The 27,899-nt window shown below is 44.6% G+C and overlaps 1 protein-coding gene across 4 annotated transcripts in view; it reads left to right on the top strand.

The window, feature by feature from the left end:
• CRLF1 (cytokine receptor like factor 1) overlaps positions 1-27,899 on the top strand; it is a 53,333-nt gene that overhangs the window by 19,948 nt on the left and 5,486 nt on the right. For 2 of the 4 annotated variants that reach the window (XM_081337304.1, XM_081337302.1), the window contains exons 2-6: positions 7,380-7,661; positions 9,694-9,823; positions 10,814-10,983; positions 16,621-16,778; positions 22,717-22,885. In XM_081337304.1, the coding sequence (XP_081193430.1) occupies positions 7,380-7,661; positions 9,694-9,823; positions 10,814-10,983; positions 16,621-16,778; positions 22,717-22,885 (909 nt within the window). The remainder of the gene's footprint in view (positions 1-7,379; positions 7,662-9,693; positions 9,824-10,813; positions 10,984-16,620; positions 16,779-22,716; positions 22,886-27,899) is intronic. The other 2 variants (XM_081337303.1, XM_081337305.1) reach the window with 2 other exon arrangements.

The raw sequence follows: 27,899 nt of genomic DNA, 5'->3' as shown, positions 1-27,899 counted from the left end.
GCTGTTCCACTGGTTAATTGTCCTCTGTTAGGAAGTTTCTCCTTAATTCCAGGTTGCTTCTCTCTTTCGTCAATTTCCAACCATTGTTTCTTGTCCTGCCCTTTGGTGCTTTGGAGAATAATTTGACTCCCTCTTCTTTGTGGCAGCCCCTCAAATAACTTTTGCTTCCATAGAGGTTCACAGGGAAGACCATGGTTTGCACCATTCTGATTCTTCTATAGGCATAGACTCATCCCAGCATCTGAATACAGGTAATCCTTGACTTATGACCATAATTGAGCCCAAAATTTCTGTTGTGAAGCAAGACAGTTGTTCAGTAAAGTTGCCTCACTTTATGACCCTTTGTGACACAGTTGTTAAATTTAATTTAATAATTTAATAATTTGATTTCTATACCGCCCTTCTCCCGAAGGACTCAGGGCGGTGAACAGGGCAATACACAATAAAAATCAGATACAAAAATTAAAAAACCATTAAAACCAATTAAACATCATGCCCTTAAAATCAATACATATTAAGTTAAAAATTAATTTTAAAAACCCAAGCCCATCCTGTCAGACCAGGCCAGCTTGTTCGAAAAAGAATGTTTTAAGATCGCGCCGGAAGGAGCGAAGGTCGGGGGCCGTCCGGAGCTCAACCGGTAAGCTGTTCCAAAGGTCTGGCGCGCCCACAGAGAACGCTCTCCCCCTGGGGGTCACCAATCGGCATTCTTTGATCGGCGGCACCCTGAGGAGGCCCTCTCTGTGGGAGCGCACTGGACGGAGGGACGTTGACGCCGGTCGCAGGTGTTGCCGTAGGTAATCCGGACCCATGCCATGAAGGGCTTTGTACGTCATAACTAACACCTTGAACCTCACCCGGAGAGCAACCGGTAGCCAATGAATCACAACAGCTGTTAAGTCAGCAATTCGGTTGCTAAATTGCTCTTTACAGTCCGAAATAATATAAGCAGAATTGAGATTACACTGTTATCATTTGAGAATCTACAACTGAACTATAGGCAAGGTTGAGCAAATTCAGCCTAAATATTTAGAATTTTCTAGGAAATCATTACAGTATTGCCCTTTCATATAAATGCTTATCAGAGTTGAGAGTAAGGAAAAACCAGTGGTGGGATTCAGCCGGTTCACACCACTGCAGCAGAACCGGTAGCTAATTTTTTGTTGCCCAGGCCCATAATGAACTACTGGAAGCGGCATCCACACAGAGAACCGGTTGTTCACATATATCACTTATAAAAAAGAGCCTTGGTGGAGCAGTGGGCTAATGCCTCCTTAAGTAACACCATCTGCCTGCAATTAGTGCAGGTTCGAGTCCCACCAGGCTCAAGGTTGACTCAGCCTTCCATCCTTCCGAGGTAGGTAAAATGAGGACCCAGATTGTTGGGGGCAATTAAGCTGACTTTGTAATAATGTCGCTTGGGGTGTGTGTGTGAAAGCCCTAACAAGCAGGCATATACATAGAATGAAGGCTACTGCTAAGCTTGTAAGCCGCCCTGAGTCTTCGGAGAAGGGCGGGATATAAATGGAATTAAAATAAATAAATAAATAAATCAGACATGTCAAACACAATGCCCGGGGGCCAGATCCGGACTGTGAAGTGGTTTCATGTGGCCTGCGAAGCCATCCTGGAAACAGTGAGGGAATGGCCCCCACTGCCTTGGCCCTGGCCCAGAGACCCTCCTTCTGCCAGAGACCCTCAGATCTGTCCCACTCCTGCCCAGGCCCCCATAGGCATCCTTGATGCGAACGATGTAGAGCTGGCCATGCCCACCCAGTAGGCCATATGCACTTTAGCCATGCCCACCCAGTAGCCCATGTCCACCCAGGCCATACCCACCCGGCCCCCTGAGGGCAACTGCAATGCTGATGCGGCCCTCAATGAAATTGAGTTTGACACCCCTGACATATATGAATCCCACCACTGGGAAAAACGTATCATTTCAACCACTTTTATCAAATTTTCACAGCTAACTCCTTCAGCCGCTTAAAGCCCCCACAATAAGGAAATTTAATAAAATCCAGCCACTTGAAAACTTTCTGGCAGCTTGTTAAGAGTAATTTAGTCTTCTAATGTCACTTAATACTTGGCCATTATAGCTTTTTTTTAAAAAAAGGTATAAAATATATTGCCAGCCTTATTAGAAGGCACAAATATTTAATTTCTCAGACTTTTTTTTTACTCTTTCTCTGCTTTCTGCTATTCCGCTCTATCTTCCTCCTTTTCCCTCCAATTTGAAATCTTTACACCCTTCCCTTTCAAAATATATCTTCTCTGAATCTGTGTAGAGAAAGAAAAGTCCAGTTCCTTGGAGAAAGGGGGCGGGAGAGAAATGGCTTTTTTGGAACCCCATCAGCTGATTACAATCAGCTGCCTGTTCAGAAAACCCAGTTTGTGAAGTTTGAGAGTCTGCTGTAAAGGGATCCTGTCTATACATCCATTTGGCTCTGGAGGAACGCCAGTGCTAAACCCTGAAATTCGGCCTGCATCATTACGTACAACCGGCAAACTTCGTGGTCTTTGGGGGGCCCTATTGGAAAGCAGACATAAACTTGACCTCCCCTCGGTATAGTAATTGTTAGGTTGGATTTCCTTACATAGCAATTCTCCGGGTTGTTTCCACCACCCAGAACACCCCTTTCTCTGAAAGACGTTTGGGGCATTAAAACCAGGGCTGTATATAAAAATGTTCAGTTCTGAGGTAAATCATTGTGTTTTAGAAACAATGGCCAGAAAGAGGACAACTTAATTCTCTTTTTTGTTTTTTGGCAGCTGAGTGGATAATTTAGGAAATAGAAATAGCGCACGGAATTGTCTTTTTCTCTTTTAATTTAGCTAATTTCTGGATAAAAATATGTCTCAGCTTCATGACATTTGCTGAATAGAACCACTAGGCCAGGGGTAGGCAACCTTGGCTCTTTTATGACTCGTGGACTTCAACTCCCAGAATTCCTGAGCCAGCCATGTTGGCTCAGGAATTCTGGGAGTTGAAGTCCATGAATCATAAAAGAGCCAAGGTTGCCTACGCCTGCGACTAGGCATGGTCTAGGACAGTGTTTCTCAACCTTAACGACTTTAAGATGTGTGGACTTCATTTCCCAGAATTCCCCAACCATGGGGGCAGAGAGGGACTTCTGGGAGTTGAAATCCACACATCTTCAAGTTGCCGAGGTTGATAAATACTGTTGCAGAAGTTTGGTTGGCCTACTTGGTGCTGTCTTTTGGAAGATTGTGAAAACTGTCCTCTGCTGAGAGGGATGGAGGAGTGTTTTGAAAAATGATTTTTAGTAGGTCGTTCTTTACATGGTATTTTTTGCATTTCTATGTTTTGATTTGATTTAGGGAAATTGGACAGTGCCCAAAATGTGAAAATGGCAGCAGCAATTGTGGGTGGCGGTTGCAGATTCCCTCTTCACTTTTTTTGACTCGGTATGTGGCCTCCCTGCTGCACAGATACACTTAATAATACAAGAACATAAATTCAACTTGTACCTGCCTCTAGTATCATTTCTTAAGATGCCTTGAGGGAGAACTGTGGAATCAATACTAGATTTCATTTCTCGGCTACTTTTAACAGACCAAACAATTAATTTAGCTCCTGTTCTTTGCTTGAGTGAGATCAAGTGTTTGGGGTTGAATTCTGATTCCTTTCGATTAAAGCAGAGGTCCCCAGCTTTTTGGACACCAGGGACCGGTTCCGTGGAGAGAAGTTTTTCCGCAGACTGGAGAGTGCGTGGTTTTGTGTGTGGCCCACATCCCGCGGATGGGGCTTTGCTTGTTTGTGCGGCCCGGTTGCTGGCATGCCATGGCCCGGTACTGGTCCATGGACCGGAGGTTGGGGACCCCTGGATTAAAGGATGGAAGGATGTATGGAGGGAGGGATGGAGGGATAAATGGATGGATGTTCCAACGAATTTATTTCTGCAACTACAAGTAAGGAGAAATGTTCTGATAGTAAGAGCAATTAATCAGAGGAATAGCTTGCCTCCTGGGGTTGTAGGTGCTCCTTCACTGGAACTTTTCAAAAATAGACTGAACAATCATTTGACTGTGATGGCGTAAGACTCCTGCCTTGAGCAGGGGGGGTTGGACTAGAGCAGGGCTTTTCAACCTTTTCACCCACTGTACCACTTTTAGGATATGGCAACATCCGAGTACCAACAGTCGCCTAGCAAGGTGTCAAAAACTTGACCCCCCAAAAAAAGGAAAAAAGTGAGAAAGTACAGGTAGTCCTCGACTTACAACAGTTCGCTTAGTGACTGTTCGAAGTTACAATGGCACTGAAAAAAGTGCCCCCCAAGCCACAGCCGATCAAGACACCTGCCTGCCCGCCCAGTGGCATTCTTCCTCCTGTCCGAGGTTTTCATTGTTGTGAGCATTTCTGTTGAGGATTGGCAGCGGGGGTGGGGTGTGGTGGGTTGGTTTTTATTCCCCCCCCATCTGCTGGGTGGTTGCAGCAGGTGTTGGTCACTTCACATGACCCTGGGACACTGTGACCGTCATAAATATGAATCAGTTGCCAAGCATCTGAATGTAAATCACAAGACCCTGGAGATTCTGCAACATTCCAACTGATCGGCGCTTCTTCTGGGCTTAGAAGTGCCAGGATCAATACCAAGCTCCAGCTGGAGCCTGGCGCTGATCCTGGCGCTTCCGCTGAGCCCTGACAGTCCTGCAGCTCCAGCCATCTCTTGCTCAGGATTGTGCAGTGCTGCCACCGGTTCAGCTCATTCCCCTCCCCCACTACCACTTTTCTAGGATGGTCGCATCCAGCTGTCAGGTGCCAATATACCACAGGTGGTACACGTACCACTGGTTGAAAAGCCCTGGACTAGAAGACCTCCGAGGTCCCTTCCAGCTCCATAATTCTATAAGGTGGTGGTCAAGGAGATAAAGTAGGTCTTGGGTCAAGTCCATTTTTAGCCGTAGACTCCCTGTTTAATTTTGAACCACTCATAATTTCTTAGGGTTATCTACCTCAACCAGCTGGTTTTTATAAGGATAAAGTAAAAAAGAGATCCTCAGGAAAACCTCACTTTGCTTTTTTTGAGTAGAAGCATTGTAGGAGATAAATAAAATAAAAAGGAAGATTGCTTTGGCTTGGTAGGCTAGTGTGGATCTGGCTTCAATTTGTCTCCTGGGTCTTGAATTTTAAAGTGCACTTGAAGTAAATGGGCTTTTGAAAAGATGACCTCTTCAAAGGGAGAATATCTGTCCTAAAACTTGAAGATTGTCTTCTCTGAAATAGGATCCGTGTCTCATCCAGGTGTTCCTACAGGACACTTCCATAAAACACTAATAGGCTTCTACAATGCACTGTATTCAACAGTGTTGGCCTTTCTGATGATCAATCCATGTTCTGCTAAACTCCTCACTGAACCCACCCAGCAAGGCTTACTGCCTTTCAAAATCCTACAATGGAAGTGGTATATGTTAACGTCTGAACTGCCCCCCCAGGAAAAATGAGTGTTTGGAGTGACACCTAGTGGTTGATGTACAAAGACAGCCGCATCACACAGAGGTTGGAGACCTTAACAACTACAGCCTGCATTAATTAAGCTTGGATTAATCCCAGGAAAGATCCATCGCTTGTTCATTTTTAAGGATTCTAAATCCAAATTCGGTGGCAAAATGACAAGATGCATTTATTTATTGTTTTTGGGTTTTTTTAATTGGACCTTTGTTGGTTGTCATTTAAGGCAGAGATGACCAAACTTGGCAACTTTGAGACTTGTGGACTTCAACTCCCAAGAATTCTGGGAGTTGAAGTCCACAGGTCTGAAAGTAGACTAGGTTGGACACCTCTGATTTAAGGAAAAGGCAACAGGGCCATTGTTAACATCCTAAAATAATAAAAACAACAACACTGAACACTACTTATATAAATTCCAAATAAAGGACAGGATTACACCAGGATTATGAAAAAGAAGGCTGGGTTCAGTTGCTGCTGATCTGTAGCTGCTATGTTGACTTTCGTTGCCTCACCACCTGCCCGCAGATGCCTTGATATTAGGCTACTAAACCAGGTTTTTTTTTAACTTGGGAGTTTTAAGATTGGTGGACTTCAAATCCCAGAATTCCCCAGACAGCATGAACTCTCAGAATTCCCCAGCAACTTCTATCAATTCTGGAAAAGGAAGTCCACCCATCTTAAAGTTGCCAAGGTTGAGAAACATTGCTCCAAACCACCAATATGATTATTTAGGTTTTTAAGACCCTATTAGAAGAATTAGAATTAGAATTTCCCTATAAGGTACCTTCAGTCCAAGGCTGGTCATGGATCAAAAACATTTGTGTCATGATAAATTTGTTCTTTTTTATGGGAAGCAACTCCTCAGATCGGTGTTTCTTAAATCGTGGCAACTTTAAGATGGGTGGACTTCAGCTCCCAGAATTCTCCAGCTAGCCTTGTTCTCTTGGTCTGGAGCTTAATGACTGAATGTTTCACTTAGCAACTGCAGAGATTCACTTAACAATCTGGCAAAAAAAAAGATTGGTAAAATCAGGCATGATTCATTTAATAGGTGCCTTGCTTAGCAGTAGAAATTCTAGTCCAGTTGTGGCCATAGATCTAAGACTACTTTTAATCGCAGCCGGTTGAGATTTAGTATGAAACATAAACCCAGTTTCTTTGTTGTTTGGCTGCCAAAAACTAACTGCAGTGGACCACTGCCATTTTTTCATATCAGCTGTTTGAACGGTGGTTTCTCTTGAACTTGGATATGTAATCAGTATTTTGGGGTGACGTTTTCCCCTCCTGTTCCCTTGCCATCTGTGCCTCTGTTCTGTTCAAGACTACCTGTATTTGGAAAGAATGTATTCTATGAAGCAAACAAAAGAAATTTACATCTAGGCATGGCTAGAGTGATAGAGAGTCAGGCTGCATACCAATTTAATAAATTAATTGACAGTCCTTAATCATTAAATTTGGTGTAGTGGATAAGGCTATGAGTTCTAGTCCTGCCTTAGCCATGAAAGCCAGCTAGGTGACTTTGGACCAATCACCAGGAGACTGCGAGTTTTAGTCCCGCATGAAAGCTGGCAGGGTGACTTTGGGCCAGTCCATCTCTCTTAGCCCAACCCACCTCACACGGTTGTTGTTCTGGAGGAAGAAGGTGTGTTGGTCTATGTTCACCTTGAGTTATTTGTAAAAATAATGAAGGCGGAATACCAGTAAAAATAATAAAAATATAAAATGCTTACTTTCTATTAGTGTTGTAAAAAAAAGGGGGGGATGCTAACACTATTGCTGATTGCCAAGTGGCATAAGATCTCACATTCAGGATTATTTTTGGATCCCCCCCCCCACCTCCCCAGGAACAAACAAACAATCCCACAACAGAGATTGATCTGATCTTTTTTTTCCCCTTTCGCTGCAGACCCAGCCATCATAGCTCCCCAAGACGCCACCCTCCACATTGGTGCTTCATTCATGGCCAACTGTTCCGTTACGCCCAATTCAGGCCTGAAGGCCGAGGACCTTTATTGGACCCTGAATGGCCGAAAGCTCCCGGCTGAGACCTACAAGGTCCTGGGGGCCACCACCCTGAGCGTCACCCTCTCCCAGATGAATGGATCGCGGCAGCAGTCAGGAGATAATCTGGTGTGCCACAGCAAGGAAGGTGGAAGCATCTTGGCTGGGTCGTGTCTCTATGTAGGATGTACGTTGGAGGCTTTATTGGGTGGATTTCCTACCCCACCCCCTATTCTATGGGTCAGACCATATACTGGTAGTCCTCAACTTATGACCACAATCCCAAAGGTGCTTTTCCAAGGAACAAAAGCATCTTTGGGACAACCTTGACCTGGCTAACTGAGAATCTCTATAGACATTTATGACCACAATTGTGCCAAAAAATTCTGCTGCTAAGTGAGACAGTTGTTAAATGAGTTTTGCCCCATCTTATAATCCAGGGGTCTTCAAACCTGGCCCTTTTATGACTTGTGGACTTCAACTCCCAGAATTCCTCAGCCAGCCTGGCTGTGGAATTCTGGGAGTTGAAGTCTACAAGTCATAAGAGGGCCAAGTTTGAAGACCCCTGTTATAACTTTTCTTGCCACGGTTGTTAAATGAATCTCTGCCGTTGTTAAGTTAGTAACATGGTTCTAAAGTGAATCTGGCTTCCCCATTGACCTCGCTTGTCAGAAGGTCGCAAAATGGGATCACATGACCCCAGAACACTGCAACCGTCACAAATACGAGCCAGGTGCCGAGTGTCCGAATTCTGATCACGTGACCATAGGGGTGCTGTAACAATTGTAAATGTGAAAACTGGTCATAAGCCACTTTTTTTAGTGCTGTTGAAACTTTGAATGGTTGTAAGTCGAGGACTATATGTAGAAATGTCAGAGAGCTGCAGTGAAAATTGAAAAAAAAATCACAATTCACTTTTCCTTTAGATGGTGAGTAAAGCCATGCTCTATTGAAAGGCTTGTGGGTAATGGTTCGACCAGGTTTAAACTAGCTTTCTTTTCTTTCTTTCTTTCTTTCTTTCTTTCTTTCTTTCTTTCTTTCTTTCTTTCTTTCTTTCTTTCTTTCTTTCTTTCTTTCTTTCTTTCTTTCTTTCTTTCTTTCTCCCTCCTTCTTTCTTTCTCTCTGTTCTTCTTTCTTTCTTTCTCTGTTCTTTCTTTCTTTCTTTCTTTTTCTGAATGAATGAACGAATGTGCCCAGATTTAAACTAGATTTGTTTATTTATTTATGAATGTGCCCAGATTTAAACTAGCTTGCTTGATTTATTGAATTATTGAATTATTCAATAATTCATTTATTGACTTATGAATGAATGATTGTGCCCAACTCATTTTTATTAACCCTGGGGGCTTGCAAAGATAAAAATCCAATAGCAAGCCAAAATCCAATAGCAAGCCAAAAATCCAAAAGCAAGCCATTTGCAGGGCTCCATCCCATTCTGGGTTCCTCAGCCCATTTAAACCTTTTGCTTTTTTTTGTCTTTCCAGCTTTTTCCACTCTGAAACCTTTAAGAGATACAAGAAGGTTTCTGCTCTTGAATGTTGGCTCTTGAACAGAACCCTCCCCACCACATCAGTTGAACCTTGACAGATGTCTAAATCAATAATCTAAATTTTTATCATCACAGGCTATTTTTAAAGTTTTGGTTTCGGAAGGATGGAAACGTCAGCTGGGAACAGGCTTGTTGTTACACCAAGGGCAGCTGCAGGCCATGGTTTAAAATTTCTCACCAGGGCCAAAAGAAACCAGCAGTGCTGCTTTAAAAATATGCCCTTTTGCTATTTCATAGCTATTGGCATTTCTTGCTTCCCATCATGGGGGCCAGAATTTCCATCATTAGGCAAGGCTGTTGTTTAAGTGAGTTGTGCCCAATTCTGTGAGCTTTTTTGCTATGGTGGTTAATGAATCATTGCGGTTCTTTAAGTGAAGATTGTTAAGCAAATCCAGCTTCTCCCAGTTTGTCGGAAGCTGGCTAGGAAATACATAAGTGGAGATCACATGACCCCAGGATGCTGCAACCACCCAAAATGGCCAGAAATAGTGCCAAGTGCCCAAATTTTGATGACATAAGTGTGGAGATGCTTTGAAGGTTGTAAGTGCGAGGACCACTTGTAAGTCACTATTTTTCAGTGCCATTGTAACCTTGTTGCTAAATGAATGGTTGTAAGTCAGAGACTACCTGTTTGCACCTAGAGACCTATGGATTTATTTATATCTTTCAGTGCCTCCTGAAAAGCCAACCAACATTTCTTGCTGGTCCAAGAATTTGAAAGACCTCACCTGCAGATGGATACCTGGGTCGGAGGGCGAGACACACCTGCGTACCAATTATACCCTGAAATATAAGCTGAGGTAGGCTGATGACATGGGTGGTAAGTTGGTGATTTGCCCTTTAGAACAAAGAGACACAGACTTTTGTAATCTTGTTGAATTTCAGGCAATTCTTACTGACCTGGTATTGGTCAGAATTGGATTGGGGTTCCCATGCTGGCTGGGGAATTTTGGGAGTTGAAGTCCATGCATCTTAGAGTTGCCAAGGTTGAGAAGCAGTGATTTAGACCAGAGGACTAAATGGCTAAAGTCTATCAATGCCAGGGGTCTTCAAACATGGCCCTTTTATGACTTGTGGACTCCCAGAATTCCTTAGCCAGGCACACTGGCTGAGGAATTCTGGGAGTTGAGGTCCACAAGTCATAAAAGGGCCAAGTTTGAAGACCCCTGATCTATGCTATTACATTAAGATCTGCTGCCTTTCAACTCTGTCCGCGGAGAAACATCAGTCCTTCTCAGTTGTGTTTGCCCCCAGGCATTGGGTACTCAAAGGTAGACTGCGTTTAAACATGGAGGGCCCTCTAGGTTGCTGTAATATGAAGTTCACTGAGGATTCTCCTATCTGCATATTCATCTTCTAGACCTGGATTTTTGTTTTTACAAGATAAACTGCTCTTTTTTTCTCCAAATTAGTTACAGCTAGAGTGTTGGAGAGGTTGCCCATGGTAACATTCTGGGATAAAGAAAGTCAGTTTGATACAGTGCTTAAGGTGCTGCCTAGAAACCAGGAGATTATGAGTTCTAGTTGCACCTGAGGCACAAATGTTGGCTGGGTGACTTTGGGCCAATCACCAGAGACGGTGAGTTCTAGTCCCACCTTAGGCATGAAAGTCAGCTTGGTGACCTTGATTCCAGTCCCTCTCTCTCAGCCTAACCCACCTCACAGCATGGTTGTTGTGGGGCAAATAGAAAGAGGAAGGAGTATTACGTATGTTTGCCACCTTAAGTTATTATAAAGTAATAATATTGGGATAAGAATCTAATAAATAAATAAGAACACTCTTTTTGCAGATGGTACGGCCGTGACAATATCTGCCAAGAGTATCACACTGCTGGCCCATATTCCTGCCACATCCCCAAGGACTTAGCGCTGTTCACACCTTATGAAATTTGGGTAGAAGCGTCCAATCGACTTGGGATGGCTGTGTCTGAGGTGGTGATGCTGGACATCGTGGATGTCGGTAAGAAGGTCCTGGCGGCTGGCCAAATAATTGTGATGACAGTTGTTCACATTCGGTTGCCAAAGCTGTTTTACGCTACCCATGGTCTACCATGAAGCTATCCGGGCTGATTCTGTGAGGCTAAACGTGTCCCTTGACAATTTCAAAAGTTGTGCAAAAGTTCAGCTTTTGTTGCTTTGAATGCTACAAGTTGGTTTCCCCTGGCCAGCTTAGCCCTGATTATTACTTCTGTGCCAGAAAAAAAAAAGGTAAAGGAATCCCTGCAAATTTTACTCCGCTAGTCGTTGCTGACAATAGGAGGCGGTGCTCATCTCCGTTTCAAGGCCATTGAGCCAGTGCTGTCCGAACACATTTCCGTGGTCATGTGTCCAGCATGACATCACAGGTTATATGACACTGCCTACAATATCATACACCAGGAACAATATACATACATGTGTTAATACGGCAGGCTCCAACACACCACAGGTACAGCAGGAAAACGGAAGAGAGAGCACACATCTGCGGACCCGTCCCTTTTATACAAGGCTTTTTTAAGAGACACAGACCCAGCTGGCTCTTAAAGGGACATAGACCCTGCTGAGTCAGTCCAACGTTACATCATACATTACATCAGCTGGTTAGCTTTTAAATCATTACCTTAACAGCGCTGTTACCTTCCAACCAAAGTAGTATCTATTTATCTACTCACATTTGCTTTTGAACTGCTAGGATGGTGGGAGCTGGGGCGAGGACGGGAGGTCACTCCATTGCATGGCACTTGGAACTTGAACCTGGGCTGCTGGCTTTCCAGCTGACAAGCCCAATGTTTTAACCACTGAGCCACTGTGGCGCCCTTCTGTGCCAGAATGAGGGTGTAAAATCCTTCTGATAGCAGTCATTATTCTCCACAGGCCCATGGTTAATCTCAAGCCATTAATTCTCACCAGTAAACATCCTAAACATGGAGATACCACTTAAACACAGGTACTCCTTGACTTATAACCATTCATTTAGTGACTGTTCAAAGTTAGAATGCCACCAATAATAATAATAATAATAATAATAATAATAATAATAATAATAATAATAATAATAATAATAATGATGATGATGATGATGATGATGATGATGATGATGATGATGATGATGATGTTGCAAGGGATCTTGGAGGTCATCTAGTCCAACCCCCGCCTCAGGCAGCAAACCCTACACCATTTCGAACAAACGGCTTTCCAGTCTCTTCTTAAAAACTTCCAGTGTTGGAGCATTCACAGCTTCTGGAGTCAGGTTGTTCCACTGGTTAATTGTTCTAACTGTCAGGAAATTTCTCCTTAGTTCCAGGTTGCTTCTCTCCTAGATTAGTTTCCACCTGTTGCTTCTTGTCCTCCCTTCAGGTGCTTTGGAGAATAGCTTGACTCCCTATTCTTTGGGGCAGCCCCTGAGATACTGGAACACTGCTATCCTGTCACCCCTCATCCTTCTCTTCATCAAACTAGACATACCCAATTCCAGCAACCGTTCCTTATATGTTTTAGTCTCCAGTCCCCTGTTCATCTTTGTTGCTCTTCTCTGCACTCTTTCTAGAGTCTCAACATCTTTTCTACATTGTGATGACCAAAACTGGATGCATTATTCCAAGTGTGGCCTTACCATTGTAAAGTGGTATTAATACTTCACTTATGATGGTTTTTCACACTTAAAACCACTGCAGCATCCCCATGGTCATGTGATCAAAATTCAGACACTTGGCAAATGGTTCGTATTTATGACAGCTGCAATGTCCTGGGGTCATGTGATCCCCTTTTGCGACCTTCTGACAAGCAAAGTCAACGGGGAAAACCAGATTCACTTAACAACCATGTTACTAACTTAACGAATGAAGTGATTCACTTAACAACTGTGGCAAGAAAGGTTGTAAAATGGGGCAAACTCACTTAACACCTGTCTCGCTTAGCAACGGCAATGTTGGGCTCAGTTGTGGTCATAAGTCAAGGCTACCCATGTTGCTCTGTATTCCAACACTTTTTTTGTGAAGAAATGTAAATTTGGGGTTTGGGGGTGCTCTAGAACAGGGCTTTTCAACCAGTGGTATGGGCACCAGCTGTGGTACATTGGCACCTGGCAGGTGGTACGCAACCATCCTAGAAAAATGGTAGCGGGGGAGGGGAATAAGCTGAACCGGTGGCAGCACCGCACAAGCCTGAGCGAGAGGCGGCTGGAGCTGCAGGGCTGTCAGGGCTCAGCAGAAGCACCAGGATCAGCACCAGGATCCAGCTGGAATGTTGCAGCATCTCCAGGGTCTTGTGATTTACATTCAGATGCTTGGCAACTGATCCATATTTATGACAGTCACAGTGTCCCATGGTCATGTGAAGTGACCAAAACCTGCTGCAACCATCCAGCAGAGGGGGGGAATAAAAACCAAACACCCCCCACCCCACCCCTGCTGTCAATACTCAACAGAAATGCTCACAACAATGAAAACCTCAGAGAGGAGGAAGAGCGCTGCTGGGTGGGCAGGCGGGCGCCTTGCTCGGCTGTGGCTTGGGGGGCACTTTTTTCGTAACTTCGAACAGTCACCAAGGGAACTGTTGTAAGTCGAGGACTACCTATACTTCATCACTTTTTTCCTTTTTTTGGTCATCAAGTTTTTGACACCTTGCTAGGCGACTGGTGGTACTCGGATGTTGCCATATCCTAAACGTGGTACAATGGGTGAAAAGGTTGAAAAGCCCTGATCTAGAACAGAAGACGAGGTGTCTTTCAAACCTGTGGGGTGAAACGGCTTTAAACAATTTGCAGGAAAAGATACCTTGGACATTAGGAGGAAGCTGGCTGATCCCTTAGTATAATGTTTCTCAACGTTGGCAACTTTAAAAGCGGTGGACTTCAATTCCCAGAATTCCCCAGCCAGTATGGCTGGCTGGAGAATTCTGGGAGTTGAAGTCCACCGCTCTTAAAGTTGTCAAGGTTGAGAAACGCTGCTGCTCGTGGCAAGAGATAAATTCTAGCCAGTCACCCTCCCTAATGGCAATCTTTAGCATGGAATGTCACAGTCCGTATGTCATGTCCTCACATGGGATATACTGGACTCATTTGCAGAGGTAGGAAAAGTTCAGACGTGCCGAGAAACAGATCTGTGACATCTCAGGAAGGAAGCAGTGAGCAGGAAATAGGTTGTATGTGAGTGGAATTGCTCCTAATCTAATTAGGATCTTTCTTCTTCTTTTCTTTCTTTTTTCTTTTTTTTCCTGTGCTGCATTTTGCTCCCTTCGAGACACACATTTGCTGTTTCTTAACTATTTCCCTTTCAACTTGCCCTCCCGAATATCTATGGAGATTCTCAGTCCTCCAGGTCACGGTTGTCCCAAAAGTGCTTTTTCAAGAGGCACCTGGACTTTCTTTGTTTTTCTTTGAAGACGTTTCGCTTCTCATCCAAGAAGCTTCTTCAGCTCTGACTGGATGATGGGGAATGGAAGGGCAGGACAAGAAGCAATGGATGGAAACTAACCAAAGAGAAACTAACCTAGAACTAAGCAGAAACTTCCTGACAGTTAGAACAATTAATCAGTGGAACAACCTGACTCCAGAAGCGGTGAATGCTCCAACACTGGAAGTCTTTAAGAAGAGACTGGACAGCCATTTGTCTGAAATGGTATAGGGTTTCCTGCCCGAGCAGGGGGTTGGACTAGAAGACCTCCAAGGTCCCTTCCAACTTTTTTATTATTTATTATTTAAAACAAGAAAATCCAGTTGCCTCTTGAAAAAGCACCTTTGGGCCGGCTCTCCAGAAGTTCAAATCTTGCTGGCACCAGCCAGTCACTAATATGGGACGGGCTGAGATGGGACAGAACAACGATAGATGCAGGTACTCCTCAAATTACAGCCATAAATGTGCTGGTCATTAAGTGGGTCATCACATGAATGACCTGATTTTATAACATTTTTGTGGTGGCTATTAAGTGAACCCATTGTTCACAATGGGCATTTTTGGCCGCAAGCTGGACATAGATGATGGTTTCTGGCAAAAAAACATCATAAATCAAGATTATGTGATCATGGGGAGTTGCAAATCGTTGCAAAACTAGTTGCCGAGCACCCAAAATGTGATCACGTGACTTTGGAGGGGGGCAGCTGGTGAAACTTTGAATCTGGGTTGTGAGTCCCTTTTGGAGAGTCCATTGTAGCTTTAAACAGACACTAAGCAACTGGTGAGCAACCAAGATTACCTGAACATAGATTCAGCATTGTTGAAAGGAGGGTACACCATCCACGTTGGGTGAGGAAGGCCGATTTATTTATTTTTGACTCTACATCTGTCAGGCACAAAGAATCGGGACCATACCTTCAGTTGCAATTCAGAACATTTATTGTTCAAGTCTATACACAAGAATCTAGTCCAGGAAAATTCAGTACTAAACCATTTGTGGGAACGTAATGATTCTAGAAGGGACGCGGTGGCTCAGTGGGTTAGGACGCTGAGCTTGTCGATCAGAAGGTCGGCAGTTTGGCGGGTCGAATCCCGAGTGCTGCGTAACAGAGTGAGCGCCTGTTACTCGTCCCAGCTTCTGCCCACCTAGCAGTTCGAAAGCACGTAAAAATGCAAGTAGAAAAATAGGGACCACTATGGTGGGAAGGTAACAGCGTTCCGTGCACCTTTGGTGTCTAGTCATGCCGGCCACATGACCACGGAGACGTCCTCGGACAAACGCTGGCTCTTCGGCTATGAAACGGAGATGAGCACCGGCCCCTAGAGTCGGAAACGACTAGCACGCATGTGCGGGGGAACCTTTACCTTTACCTTTACCTTTAATGATTCTAGGCTGATGACTTGTTTAACTCCACCCTGCCCCACTCTGCCAGCTCTTCTTATACAACATGCAATCAAACCTCTGCGCATGGATTAGAGCTTCAATTTCAACCCCATAAAATTGGGTTGCGCCGGACAGGAACAAGGGGGAACAAAGAGCTGAAAGCACCGGTGACATTAAGGAAGATGCTAAATACATGGCACTTTCAACCATTGCAGAGGCCAGCATGATGATGCAGTCACCCTGCAAGATTTGGACCGAATCCCCGCAGTGTCTCCTTCTAGTTCAGGGCTTTTCACCCATTGTACCACTTTTAGGATATGGCAACATCCAAGTACCACCAGTTGCCTAGCAAGGTGTCAAAAACTTGATGACCAAAAAAAAAAAAGAAAAGGAAAAAAGTGATGAAGTACAGGTAGTCCTCGACTTACAACAGTTTGCTTAACTGTTTGAAGTTACAATGGCACTGAAAAAAGTGCCCCCCAAGCCACAGCCGAGCAAGACACCTGCCTGCCCGCCCGGCGGCGCTCTTCCTCCTGTCCAAGGTTTTCATTGTTGTGAGCATTTCTGTTGAGGATTGGCAGAGGGGTGGAGTGGGGTGGGTGTTTGGTTTTTATTCCCCCCCCATGCTGGGTGGATTTTCTATGTTTTTTTTTACTGATTTCTGTAGCTTAAGCTTGTTTGCAGCAACAAACCCCCATCCCTCATGCAGGGAACCATAATAGGAGATAACTAGCATGACTGAAAGATGCATTTTGCCGTGCTTGGCTCCAGTTCTTTTTAAGTCTTAATTTTGACTTTAAGTATTGACTTGTCCCCCCACCCGTCCCTGTTCGTTCGACAGTCACAACCGATCCACCCTCCGATGTCCACGTGAGCCGAGTGGGAGACCTGGAGGACCAGCTCAGTGTGAGGTGGAGCGCACCTCCCGCCCTGAAGGATTTTCTCTTCCAAGCCAAGTATCAGATCCAGTACCGAGTTGAGGACAGTTCAGAATGGAAGGTGAGTCTCCTGAACAGGGTGGGAAATTTACAGGCATCAGCCTGAGTAATCAGGAACTGCCGCGTGGTGGGGCTGCGTCCACAGGGACACGTAATCCAAAATTGGGCACTTTGAGACTTACAGGTGATCCTCAAGTTAGTACAGGAACTCCTCCAATTATAGCCATTCGTTTAGCAACCGTTTCAAGTTACAACGGCCCTTTAAAAAAGTGACTTATGACCATTTTCCACACTTACGACCATTGCCGCATCCCCGTGGTCACGTGATCAAAATTGGCAAACTGTGGCAAGAAAGATTGTAAAATGGGGCAACCCTCAATTAACGTATGTCTCATTCAGCAACAGAAATTTTGGGCTCCATTGTGATACTAAATCAGAGCTACCCAAATTTTCCGGATTGGCGGCCTGGAGGGAAAGGGAGGAGCAGGGAAATGTGCACCTGTGCGCCTGTGCACATGCGCAAATGAGTGCACGCAGGGTGGCGGTGCTAGTACACGTGCATGCGTAAACGGAGCTGCCAGCGCCCGCATGGCAGTGCTAGCGCCAGCCAATCCCATGTCCCAGTGGCTAGTAGGCCATGGACCGGGCTGCGGCCCACAGGTTGGGGACTCCTTTCGTAAGTGAAGGACTATCTTTACCGCAATTGGGACCAGAATTTCCATTGTTAAGCAAGGCAGTCATTAATTGAGTCACATCTGATTTTATGACCTATTTTGCCGTGGCTGTTAAGCAAATCATTGCAGTTAGTGGTCATTAAGTGATTCTGGCTTCCCGCATTGACTTGGCTTGACAAAAGGTCGCCAATGGGGATCACAAGACATCAAGGATGCTGCGACTCTCATAAATACATGCCAATTGCTAAGTGCCCGAATTTGGATCACATTTAGATTTAGATTTTAGATTTTATTTAATTTGTATACCGCCCTTCTCCCTAGGGACTCAGGGCGGTTCACATGACTGTGTGGATGCTGCAATGGTCCTAAGTGCAAAGATTGGTCAAGAAAAATAAGTTGAAGAAAAATAGAAAAGAAAAAAAAGATACAAAGAACATGTCAACGCTGCTGACATCGGATGTTTTTGCATTGACAACAGATGAAAATGGAGCCATCATTTCCCTTTCGCTTTTAGGGTTAGATGATACTGGGAGGGGAGGGATGTGAATGAGAGTCCAGCTAGACATAACAACACTAAACCTAGCATGAGAATCAAGGTTATTGAGCCCAGAGCTCAGTGCTTTTTTTGTAAAAGAAAAAGGTGCCAGAACTCACACATGTCATACAACCCGCCTTGCCTACCCAAAAGGTTCCATCCAAAAAAGGTGCCGGAACTCCGTTCTGAGCGTTCTATGAGAAAAAAAGCCCTGCCAGAGCTGATAAAGAATTGGCGGGCTGGAGAGCTGGAGAAGAAGCCCGCGCTTTAAGCTAATTGGGGAATGTGATTTATGACTGTTAATTGGAGGAGGGAATTGTGCTTTGATACTAGGTGCCCAGGGGAGGGGAATTCAGTTTTTGGCTTCGATTATGTAAGTGCCAATGTTATGCTACTCGAATAAAAGATCATTTAAGGTAAACAACGCCTCAAAGTTCTTTTGAAGAGTTTCATCTGTCGGAACCATGACAGAACTGGCTTGCAATACAGGTAGTCCTCGACTTGCAACAGTTTGTTTAGTGACCATTGGCATTGAAAAAGTGACTTATGACTGTTTTTCACACTTGCCACCATTGCAGCATCCCCATAGTCATGTGATCCAAAGTCAGATGCTTGCCAACTGACTCTTGACGGTTGCAGTGTCATGCAACCACCTTTTGCGACCTTCTGACAAACAAAGTCAATGGGAAAGCCAGATTCACTTAACAACTGTGTTACTAACTTAACAACTGCACTGGTTCACTTAGCAGCTGTGGCAAGACAGTTCACAAGATGTGGCAAAACTCACTTAACAAATGTCTCACTTAGCAACAGAAATTGAGGGCTCAATTGTGGCCTTACGTTGAGGTCTATCTGTGTTCTGCACAGCAGTTATAAGTACAGATGAGGCTCCAACTTACGACTGAAGTTTAGGTAGCAAACACTTCTGAGCCAACTTGTTTTCCTTCAGACTAAAAGTGGGTGTTTCCACTAACTGATTATCTTGTCTTTAGGCCAGGGGTAGGCAACCTTGGCTCTTTTATGACTCATGGACTTCAACTCCCAGAATTCCTGAGTCAGCTAGGCTGACTCAGGAATTCTGGGCGTTGAAGTCCATGAGTCATAAAAGAGCCGAGGTTGCCTACCCCTGCTTTAGGCCATGTACATTTTATGAGCTGAACTCCTACTGTTAAAAGTAAGCGTGGTTAGATTTAATATAGCTTATTGGAAAGAAAAACAAACAAGACACAAGACTGCAGGCATGTTCCCTAAAGTGGCTGGAGAGTCTGATGGAGATTTAGTTTTAAATAAGAATATTAGGAAAATAATCATAGAGCGTGTCTTAATCACAGAGAGCAAGATAGTGCCAGGGCAATATAGTTTACAGAATTTATTTTATTCTATTTAAGAACATCTATATCGCCATCCAACTCACTCTCTGACTCCAGAGGGCTTAGCCTTAGAAAGATAAAAACCCAACATAAAAACAATAAAAAAGCAATAAACCCCTATCTGTCATGTTTCCGGCAGATGAAACTCTTCAAAGAACTTCGAGGTGTTGTTTACCTTAAAGGATCTTTTATTTGAGTAGCATAATATCGGCACTTACATAATCGAAGCCAAAAACTGAATTCCCCTCCCCTGGGCACCTTGTATCAAAGCACAATTCCCTCCTTTAATTAACAGTCATAAATCACATCCCCCAATTAGCTTGAAGCACGGGCTTCCTCTCCAGCTCTCCAGCCTGCCAATTCTTTATCAGCTCTGATTTCAATAACCTTGATTCTCATGCTACGTTTAGTGTTGTTATCTCTAGCTGGACTTTCATTCACATCCCCCCCCCAGCATCATCTAACTCTAAAAACGTAAGGTAAAAGTGGCTCCATTTCCATCTATTGTCAATGCAAAAACATTCAATATTAGCAGCGTTGACACTATCCTTCTGGGGACAACAATCAAATAAGATAAGAGATAAGATAACCTTTATTGTTAATTTTTTACTGTGGGCAACCCTTACATGTAAATACATATAAATATCAATCACAATATTAATCACGTAAGCCATTTGATGGGCTCCATCCAACCCCAGGCCCTCTGACCAAACCAGGTCTTCAGGATCTTGCGAAAGAATGTCAAAGTGAGGTTTCCAAGCTGAGCCATGCTGGCTCAGGAATTCTGGGAGTTGAAGTCCACGAGTCATAAAAGAGTCAAGGTTGCCTACCCCTGATGGACCTCCTTAAGAGAAAGGACCCAAATTCCTTAAAATCCCAGCAAAAAAACTGGAATTGGATTTGGGAGATAAGGCACTTGACAGAGTGTCTGCGGGTGGGTATAAAAAAAATAAAGATGGAGTTCCCACCTCTTTTTTTGCACGTGTCAGAAGTTGTAAGTCACCTTTGTGAGTAAAATCTGCCTGTCCAATACAGTATAGTCTTCCTTGCCTTAAATTCCCATCCTGTACAGGAACTGATTGCTTGTTTCTATTTTTAAAATATCGGTATAACAATTTTGTTTTACTAGAGATTGGAAAAATAACGACTGTTAAAAGAGCCAGGTTTGGGTTATTGATCTGGGTTTTTTTTATACAAGTATTTATTTTTTGGCACTGATTACAGTATATTATTTATCTTGTTCTGTACTGTCAATTGTCCAAATTCTTGAGCTAGGATACAAATGTAATAAACAAATAGTCAGGAAAAAATAAAATAAAAGCACATTACAGAAAGAGAGCTAATTGGAAACATACAATGGAAACAATACCAGTAATTACAAGAAAAATGTAGAACTGGGATTAATGCATAAACTGCTTTTGAAATCAGTAAACTGTTTTACAATAAAAAAGAGTTGAAGTTAGAGTGGATAAAGTCATATATTGGCGTCTAATCCTCCACCAGACCTTTCGTTAAAGTTTCTATGTTCCCCAGCTGTATAGCACTTTGGCCTAAAGATTAAGGAAAATGGGAGGAGGGTCTGGAAAGGAAAATTATTGCCAATCCTGAACAGATGTGACAAATTCACTTGCACTCAGATTAAAATTGAGGAAGGGTATCTCAAAGTCTGTGAAAATTGAGAAGATAACAAGGAGAGGGGAATTTCTGGTGAAAGGTCAGCCTCACAAGGGAACAAACAAAAATAAAATTTAGTATTGTAAAAAAAACCAACTATAAAAAACAGATCTTTTAAAAATTGTTTATGAGCCAAACATGCTGCCCTAAGGGGATAATCAGAAAAAAAGGTCTGGGATCTGCTTCAAAACTGGAAGGAGAAAGACTTTAAAAGCAAAAAAGATTTTCAGCCAAACAGATCGCAATACTGTAGCCGCGAGGGATCAAAAATTCTTCAAAAGGTTTTCTAACCTCTAAAAACCCAGTGAAGCAATCAAAGTGGGCTCTGAAATTTAGATAAAATCCCCATCAAATTCGGTAACTGCTCTTAAAATTGTATGCCTTTTGGTAAATTACTTTTAGGGGCAATAAGTAAGCATTGGAAACTAGTTTTCCATCGTTTTTAAAAACTGGCATTTTTCAAGTCCCAGAATATACTGTACATTAGGTCAGCCCAAGTAGACTAAGTTTATTCTTTCCATTAAATCATAATCCTGGTAATCCTTGATTTATGACAAAAAGTGAGCCCACAATTTTAGTTGTAAGTCAATTTTACGATAATTTTTGCTGCAGTTTTTAAGTGGTCATTAAGTGAATCAGTAGTTCATTATGGACAGCTTGTACCAAAACCTGGAAGTAAATGCCAGTTTTTGACAAAAACATCGTAAATCGTGGTAACGTGATTGCAGACCAGTGCAAATGGCCATGAATGCAGGTACCCAAAATGCAGTCACGTGACCGCTGGAGGGGGCCTGGATATTGGAACTTCAAATCTGGGTCATACATAGTTTTTTCAGGATCTGTCGTAACTTCAAACAGTTGCTAAGCGACTGTTTGTAACCTGAGGCCTACCTGTGTTTGACTTGTGCTTAGCATATTGTACAAGCTCTCCATTGTGGTTTGTCAAAGCTGGCTGAAACAAAACCTGACTGAGATGCAGTTTTTCTCAACCTTGTCAGTTTTAAGATGTGTGGTCCTCAACTCCCAGAATTCCCAGCCAGCCATGCTAAGCTGGGGAATTCTGGGAGTTGAAGTCCACACGTTTTAAAGTTGACAAGGTAGAGAAACACTGCAAAAATCTCTCTCAGTTATGTTCTTTGTAGTCTTTCTTTCATCTTTTATATTTCTTCCATCTCTTTTTTATAGCTGGACTTTTTATGGTTTTTAGTCAGGGCTTTTTTTCTCATAGAACGCTGAGAACGGAGTGAAAGTTTCCCATTTATAATTTAATTAATTAATCACTTATACAATAAAAGCATCAAAATATTAAAGGAAAGATAAGAAAAAAAAGCAAGATATTTTCTTAAGGAAAAATATTTTCTCAAAATAAGAAATAATTAAGAAAGAGGAAAGGAACAGAAAAAGTAGTAAAATATTAGGACTTCCACCCTCATTTTTATCCAGTAACTATCTTATTTTGTTTCCTCTTTTCTTCCTCTCTTACCTTGTGCTTCCCTTTCCCTTTTAACACTTTTGTAGCCCCCAAATCCATAAATCATCAATTCAGCCTTTTTCGCCTTTTAACAAAAAGTAGGTGGAAGGTTTCTAGTCTGTTTTTTTGTTTTTGTTTTGAAAAAAAGCCTTTGTCATTTTTCCCCCTAACCTTGAGAATTTCCCACTTCTATACAATTACACCCAAAGTTTGCATTTTGGTGGACGGAAGAAGCAGGTCTCTCTTGAAAACTAAATCTCCCTTTCTCTTGATAGGTTGTCGACAATGTTAGCAACCAGACTTCGTGTCGGCTGGCAGGCTTAAGACCGGGGACGGTGTATTTTGTCCAAGTCCGCTGCAATCCGGTCGGTATCTACGGCTCAAAGAAAGCCGGCATATGGAGCGACTGGAGCAACCCAACAGCAGCCTCCACACCACGGAATGGTGAATAGGAGCTATTTTCCATCCTTACCTTTGGCAAGAGGGCTGGGGTTTTCTAAGCAGCCTAGAAGAGATTTCCTGACAGGAACAATTAATCAGTGGAATGAACGGCTTCCCTTCAGAAGTTTATTTATTTATTTATTAGTTGAATTTATATACCGCCCTATTCCCGAAGACTTAGGGCGGTTCACAGGGCAAGTAAAAAACAATACAAAAGAGAGAATAAAATTAAATTAAATTAATACAGCCCACAATTAAGATAACATTAAAAATTAAAATTTAAAATTAATTTAATTTAATTTAATTTAATAATTTGATTTCTATACCGCCCTTCTCCCGAAGGACTCAGGGCGGTGAACAGGGCAATACACAATAAAAATCAGATACAAAAATTAAAAAACCATTAAAAACCAATTAAACATCATGCCCATAAAATCAATACATATTAAGTTAAAAACTAATTTTAAAAAACCCAACCCCACCCCGTCAGACCAGGCCAGCTTGTTCGAAAAAGAATGTTTTAAGATCGCGCCGGAAGGAGCGAAGGTTGGGGGCCGTCCGGAGCTCAACCGGTAAGCTGTTCCAAAGGTCTGGCGCGCCCACAGAGAACGCTCTCCCCCTGGGGGTCGCCAATCGGCATTCTTTGATCGGCGGCACCCTGAGGAGGCCCTCTCTGTGGGAGCGCACTGGACGGAGGGACGTTGACGCCGGTCGCAGGTGTTGCCGTAGGTAATCCGGACCCATGCCATGAAGGGCTTTGTACGTCATAACTAACACCTTGAACCTCACCCGGAGAGCAACCGGTAGCCAATGCAGCTCGCGGAGCAGAGGTGTAACATGGGAGTATCGGGAAACTCCCAAGACAACTCGCGCGGCTGCATTCTGCACCAGCTGGAGTCTCCGGGTGGACTTCAAGGGCAGCCCCATGTAGAGAGCATTACAGTAGTCTAGACGAGAGGTCACGAGCGCATGAGTGACTGTGCGCAAGGCATCCCGGTCTAGATAGGGCCACAACTGGCGCACCAGGCGAACCTGGGCAAAGGCCCCCCTAGTCACAGCTCCAATATGCTCTTCCAAAGAGAGCTGTGAATCTAGAAGGACCCCCAAGTTGCGAGCCCTATCTACGGGGGGTAATAGCTCACCCCCCATGGCCAATGATGGGATAATCGGAATTTCCCGGGATGCCGGCACGAACAGCCACTCAGTCTTGTCAGGGTTGAGTCGAAGCCTGTTCCTCCCCATCCAGACCCGGACCGCCTCCAGGCAACGGGACATCACGTCGAGGGCATCGCTGGGGTGGTTTGGGGTGGAAATAAAAAGTTGGGTATCATCAGCATATTGGTGATACCCAACTCCAAAACCACGAATGATCTCACCCAGCGGCTTCATATAGATGTTGAACAGGAGAGGCGAGAGAACCGATCCCTGAGGAACTCCACAAATGAGAGGTCTCAGGGTCGATCTCTGCCCCCCTGCCAACACCGACTGCGAACGTCCCAGGAGGTAAGAGGAGAACCACTGGAGAACCGTGCCTCCCACTCCTAACCCCCTGAGACGTCGCAGCAGGATACCATGGTCGATGGTATCAAAAGCCGCTGAGAGGTCTAAAAGGACTAGGACAGAGGAACAACCCCTGTCCCGAGCCCGCCAGAGATCATTCACCAGCGCGACCAATGCCGTCTCCGTGCTGTACCCGGGCCTGAAACCCGATTGGTACGGGTCTAGGTAGTCAGCTTCCTCCAAGAACAAAGGGAGCTGATGCGCCACCACGCTCTCAACAACCTTCGCCAAAAACCGAAGGTTGGAGACCGGACGATAGTTGTTTAAAATTGCTGGGTCCAAGGCCGGCTTCTTGAGGAGGGGTCTCACCACCGCCTCCTTCAAGGCGGCGGGAAAACTACCCTGACTCAAAGAAGCAGTAATCACTGCCTGGAGCCAGCCTCGTGTCCCATCCCGGGCTGCATAAGTCAGCCAGGAGGGGCACGGGTCCAACAAACACGTGGTGGAGCTCAGCTTCCCCATGATCTTGTCCACTTCTTCAGGGGTCACAGGATCGAACTCTTCCCAGATTAAATCGACAAGACCGCCCGTATCCTCTTCGACAGACTCTGCCCAGTCGGAGTCCAAACCGGTCCGGATCCGAGCGATTTTGTCCGACAGAAATCGACTAAACTCCTCGGCTCGACCCTGCAAGGGTTCCTCCCTCACCTCCTGATTAAGGAGAGAGCGAGTCACCCTAAACAGGGCGGCCGGGCGATTCTCTGCGGACGCAATGAGGGTGGCAAAGTGGTTAGACCTAGCCGCCCTCAATGCTGCGAGATAAGTTCTCGTAAACGACCTTAGTCGTAACCGGTCGGATTCGGATCGGCTGGACCTCCAACAGCTCTCTAGGCCCCGTCTCCGACGCTTCATCTCGCGGAGCTCCATGGAGAACCATGGGGCCCGTTGGGATCTGCGTCGGGTCAAGGGCCGCATGGGTACAACTTGGTCGAGTGCCTCTGTGGCTGCCCTTTCCCAGGATTCCACCAGGGCATCGACCGAATTTAATGTAATTTAATTTATTTATTTATTTATTTATTTAGTTACATTTATATACCGCCCTATTCCCTGAGGACTCAGGGCGGTTTACAGGAAATTAAAAAATCCACCATACAAAAGTTAAAAAACCAAATTAAAAAATATTAAATTGACCCTGTATACTTAAAACCCCAATTAAAAATTTCTCCTCAGCCTGGGCCTGAGAGTTCAAAGAGCCAGGTCTTCAGGCCCCGGCGGAATGATCGGAGGTCGGGGGCAGTCCTCAGCTCCACCGGCAGCTGGTTCCAGAGGGCAGGCGCTCCCACTGAGAAGGCCCTATCCCTGGGTGTCACCCGCCGGCAATCTCTCACCGGCGGCACCCTGAGCAGACCCTCCCTGTGGGAGCGCACTGGGCGAAGGGCGTTTGATGCCGGCAGCAGGTGTTCCCTCAAATAGCCCGGACCCAGGCCATGTAGGGCTTTATAGGTGATAACCAGCACCTTGAATTTATATTAATTATAATTAATATAATTTAAAAACCCTCAGTTGTGGGTGCTCCATCACTCGAGGTTCTTTTTAAGAAGAGATTGGGCAGCCATTTGTCTGAAATGACATAGGGCAGGGCTTTTCAACCTTTTCACCCATTGTACCACTTTTAGGATATGGCAACATCTGAGTACCACCAGTCGCCTAGCAAGGTGTCAAAAACTTGATGACCAAAAAAAAAAAGGAAAAAAGTGATGAACTACAGGTAGTCCTCGACTTACAACAGTTCGCTTAGTGACTGTTCAAAGTTACAATGGCACTGAAAAAAGTGCCCCCCAAGCCACAGCCGAGCAAGACACCTGCCTGCCCCGCCCGGCGGCGCTCTTCCTCCTGTCCGAGGTTTTCATTGTTGTGAGCATTTCTGTTGAGGATTGGCAGCGAGGGTGGGGTGGGGGGGTGTTTGGTTTTTATTCCCCCCCCTCTGCTGGGTGGTTGCAGCAGGTGTTGGTCACTTCACATGACCCTGGGACACTGTGACTGTCATAAATATGAATCAGTTGCCAAGCATCTGAATGTAAATCACAAGACCCTGGAGATGCTGCAACATTCCAGCTGATCGGCGCTTCTTCTGGGCTCAGCAGAAGCGCCAGGATCAGTGCCGAGCTCCAGCTGCAGTCTGGCATTGATCCTGGCGCTTCTGCTGAGCCCTGACACCCCTGCAGCTCCACCCGTCTCTCGCTCAGGCTTGTGCGGTGCTGCCACTGGTTCAGATTATTCCCCTCCCCCGCTACCACTTTTCAAGGATGGTCGCGTGCCACCTGCCAGGTGCCAATGTACCACAGGTGGTACCCGTACCACTGGTTGAAAAGCCCTGGTATAGGAGCTCCTACTTGAGTAGAGGGCTAGACTAGAAGACCTCCAAAGTCCCTTCCAATCTGTTATTCTGTTTTGATGGCTTGTGGCCTGGTCACAACGGGGAACAGCAAAAATCCCCTCAGTGGAACTCCTGTTCCTTTGCCAGATGCTTGCTTTCTGGGTTTTCTCTTGGTGACCACCTTAGGCGGCTTTCCAGCTTGAAGCTTAGAGCTCCTGTCACGTTCCTCTTCCCAGAAATCTGAGCAGACGTTTTGAGAATCTGATTCTGGGTCAGAAGTAGATTTGGGCTTCCAAGGCAAGATTCTCGGAAGAAATCTGGGTCTTGCGGTCTTGCCCTACACCTGGGTTTCTTGTTCCAAAGCCAGCTGAGAAGTCCCCAAACACTTGGACCTCAAATGCTGCCCTATCTAATCCATTCTTCCCAAGCCTTCTTCACACGTAACATTCAGTTCCTCTCCTCCTGGCTTTTAGGATACCTGATGGTGGGGAGGGCAGGAAGGAAGGAAGGAGCGAGGGAGGGAGGATCGGCCAGTTTTGCTGAAGAGAACATATACTTAATTCCTCATGTTCATCAGATTTATCTCTGTCTGGCTGACTAAGTTACTAAGGATGAGTTGAGGATAAATTGCGCCAGCTGAAAAATAATTGAGAAGATTCCAGGCATATGTTGGAGAGTAAATGAAAGCATGAAATCTAATTTTTTTTTTAAAAAAAGGGGGGGGGGAAATGATATAGGCAAAGCACGGGTGGATTTCTCCTTGTGAAAAAAGATAGCTGAGCTTCTAAGGTGGCCCATAAAATTCTTTGCTAAGTTTTATTTTCATACAGTTATACTTTGGCGTCTAGTCATGCCGGCCACATGACCACGGAGACGTCCTCGGACAAACGCTGGCTCTTCGGCTTTGAAACAGAGATGAGCACCGGCCCCTAGAGTTGGAAACGACTAGCACGCATGTGCGGGGGAACCTTTACCTTTACTTTATACTTTGCTTCATCTTGGGAAGTGAGATGGCTCGCAAACAGCAGTTTCAACATACCGCACACTAGAGCCATGCTGGCTGGGGAATTCTGGGAATTGATGTCCACACATCTTAAAAGTTGCTAAGGTTGAGAAACACTGCAATCACATGGTTATAAT

The sequence above is a fragment of the Vipera berus genome (assembly GCF_964194415.1).
Source record: "Vipera berus genome assembly, chromosome: 1".
NCBI lineage: Eukaryota > Metazoa > Chordata > Lepidosauria > Squamata > Viperidae > Vipera > Vipera berus.
The sequence above is the reverse complement of the archived record's forward strand: the minus strand, read 5'-3'. Positions and strand labels throughout refer to the sequence as shown.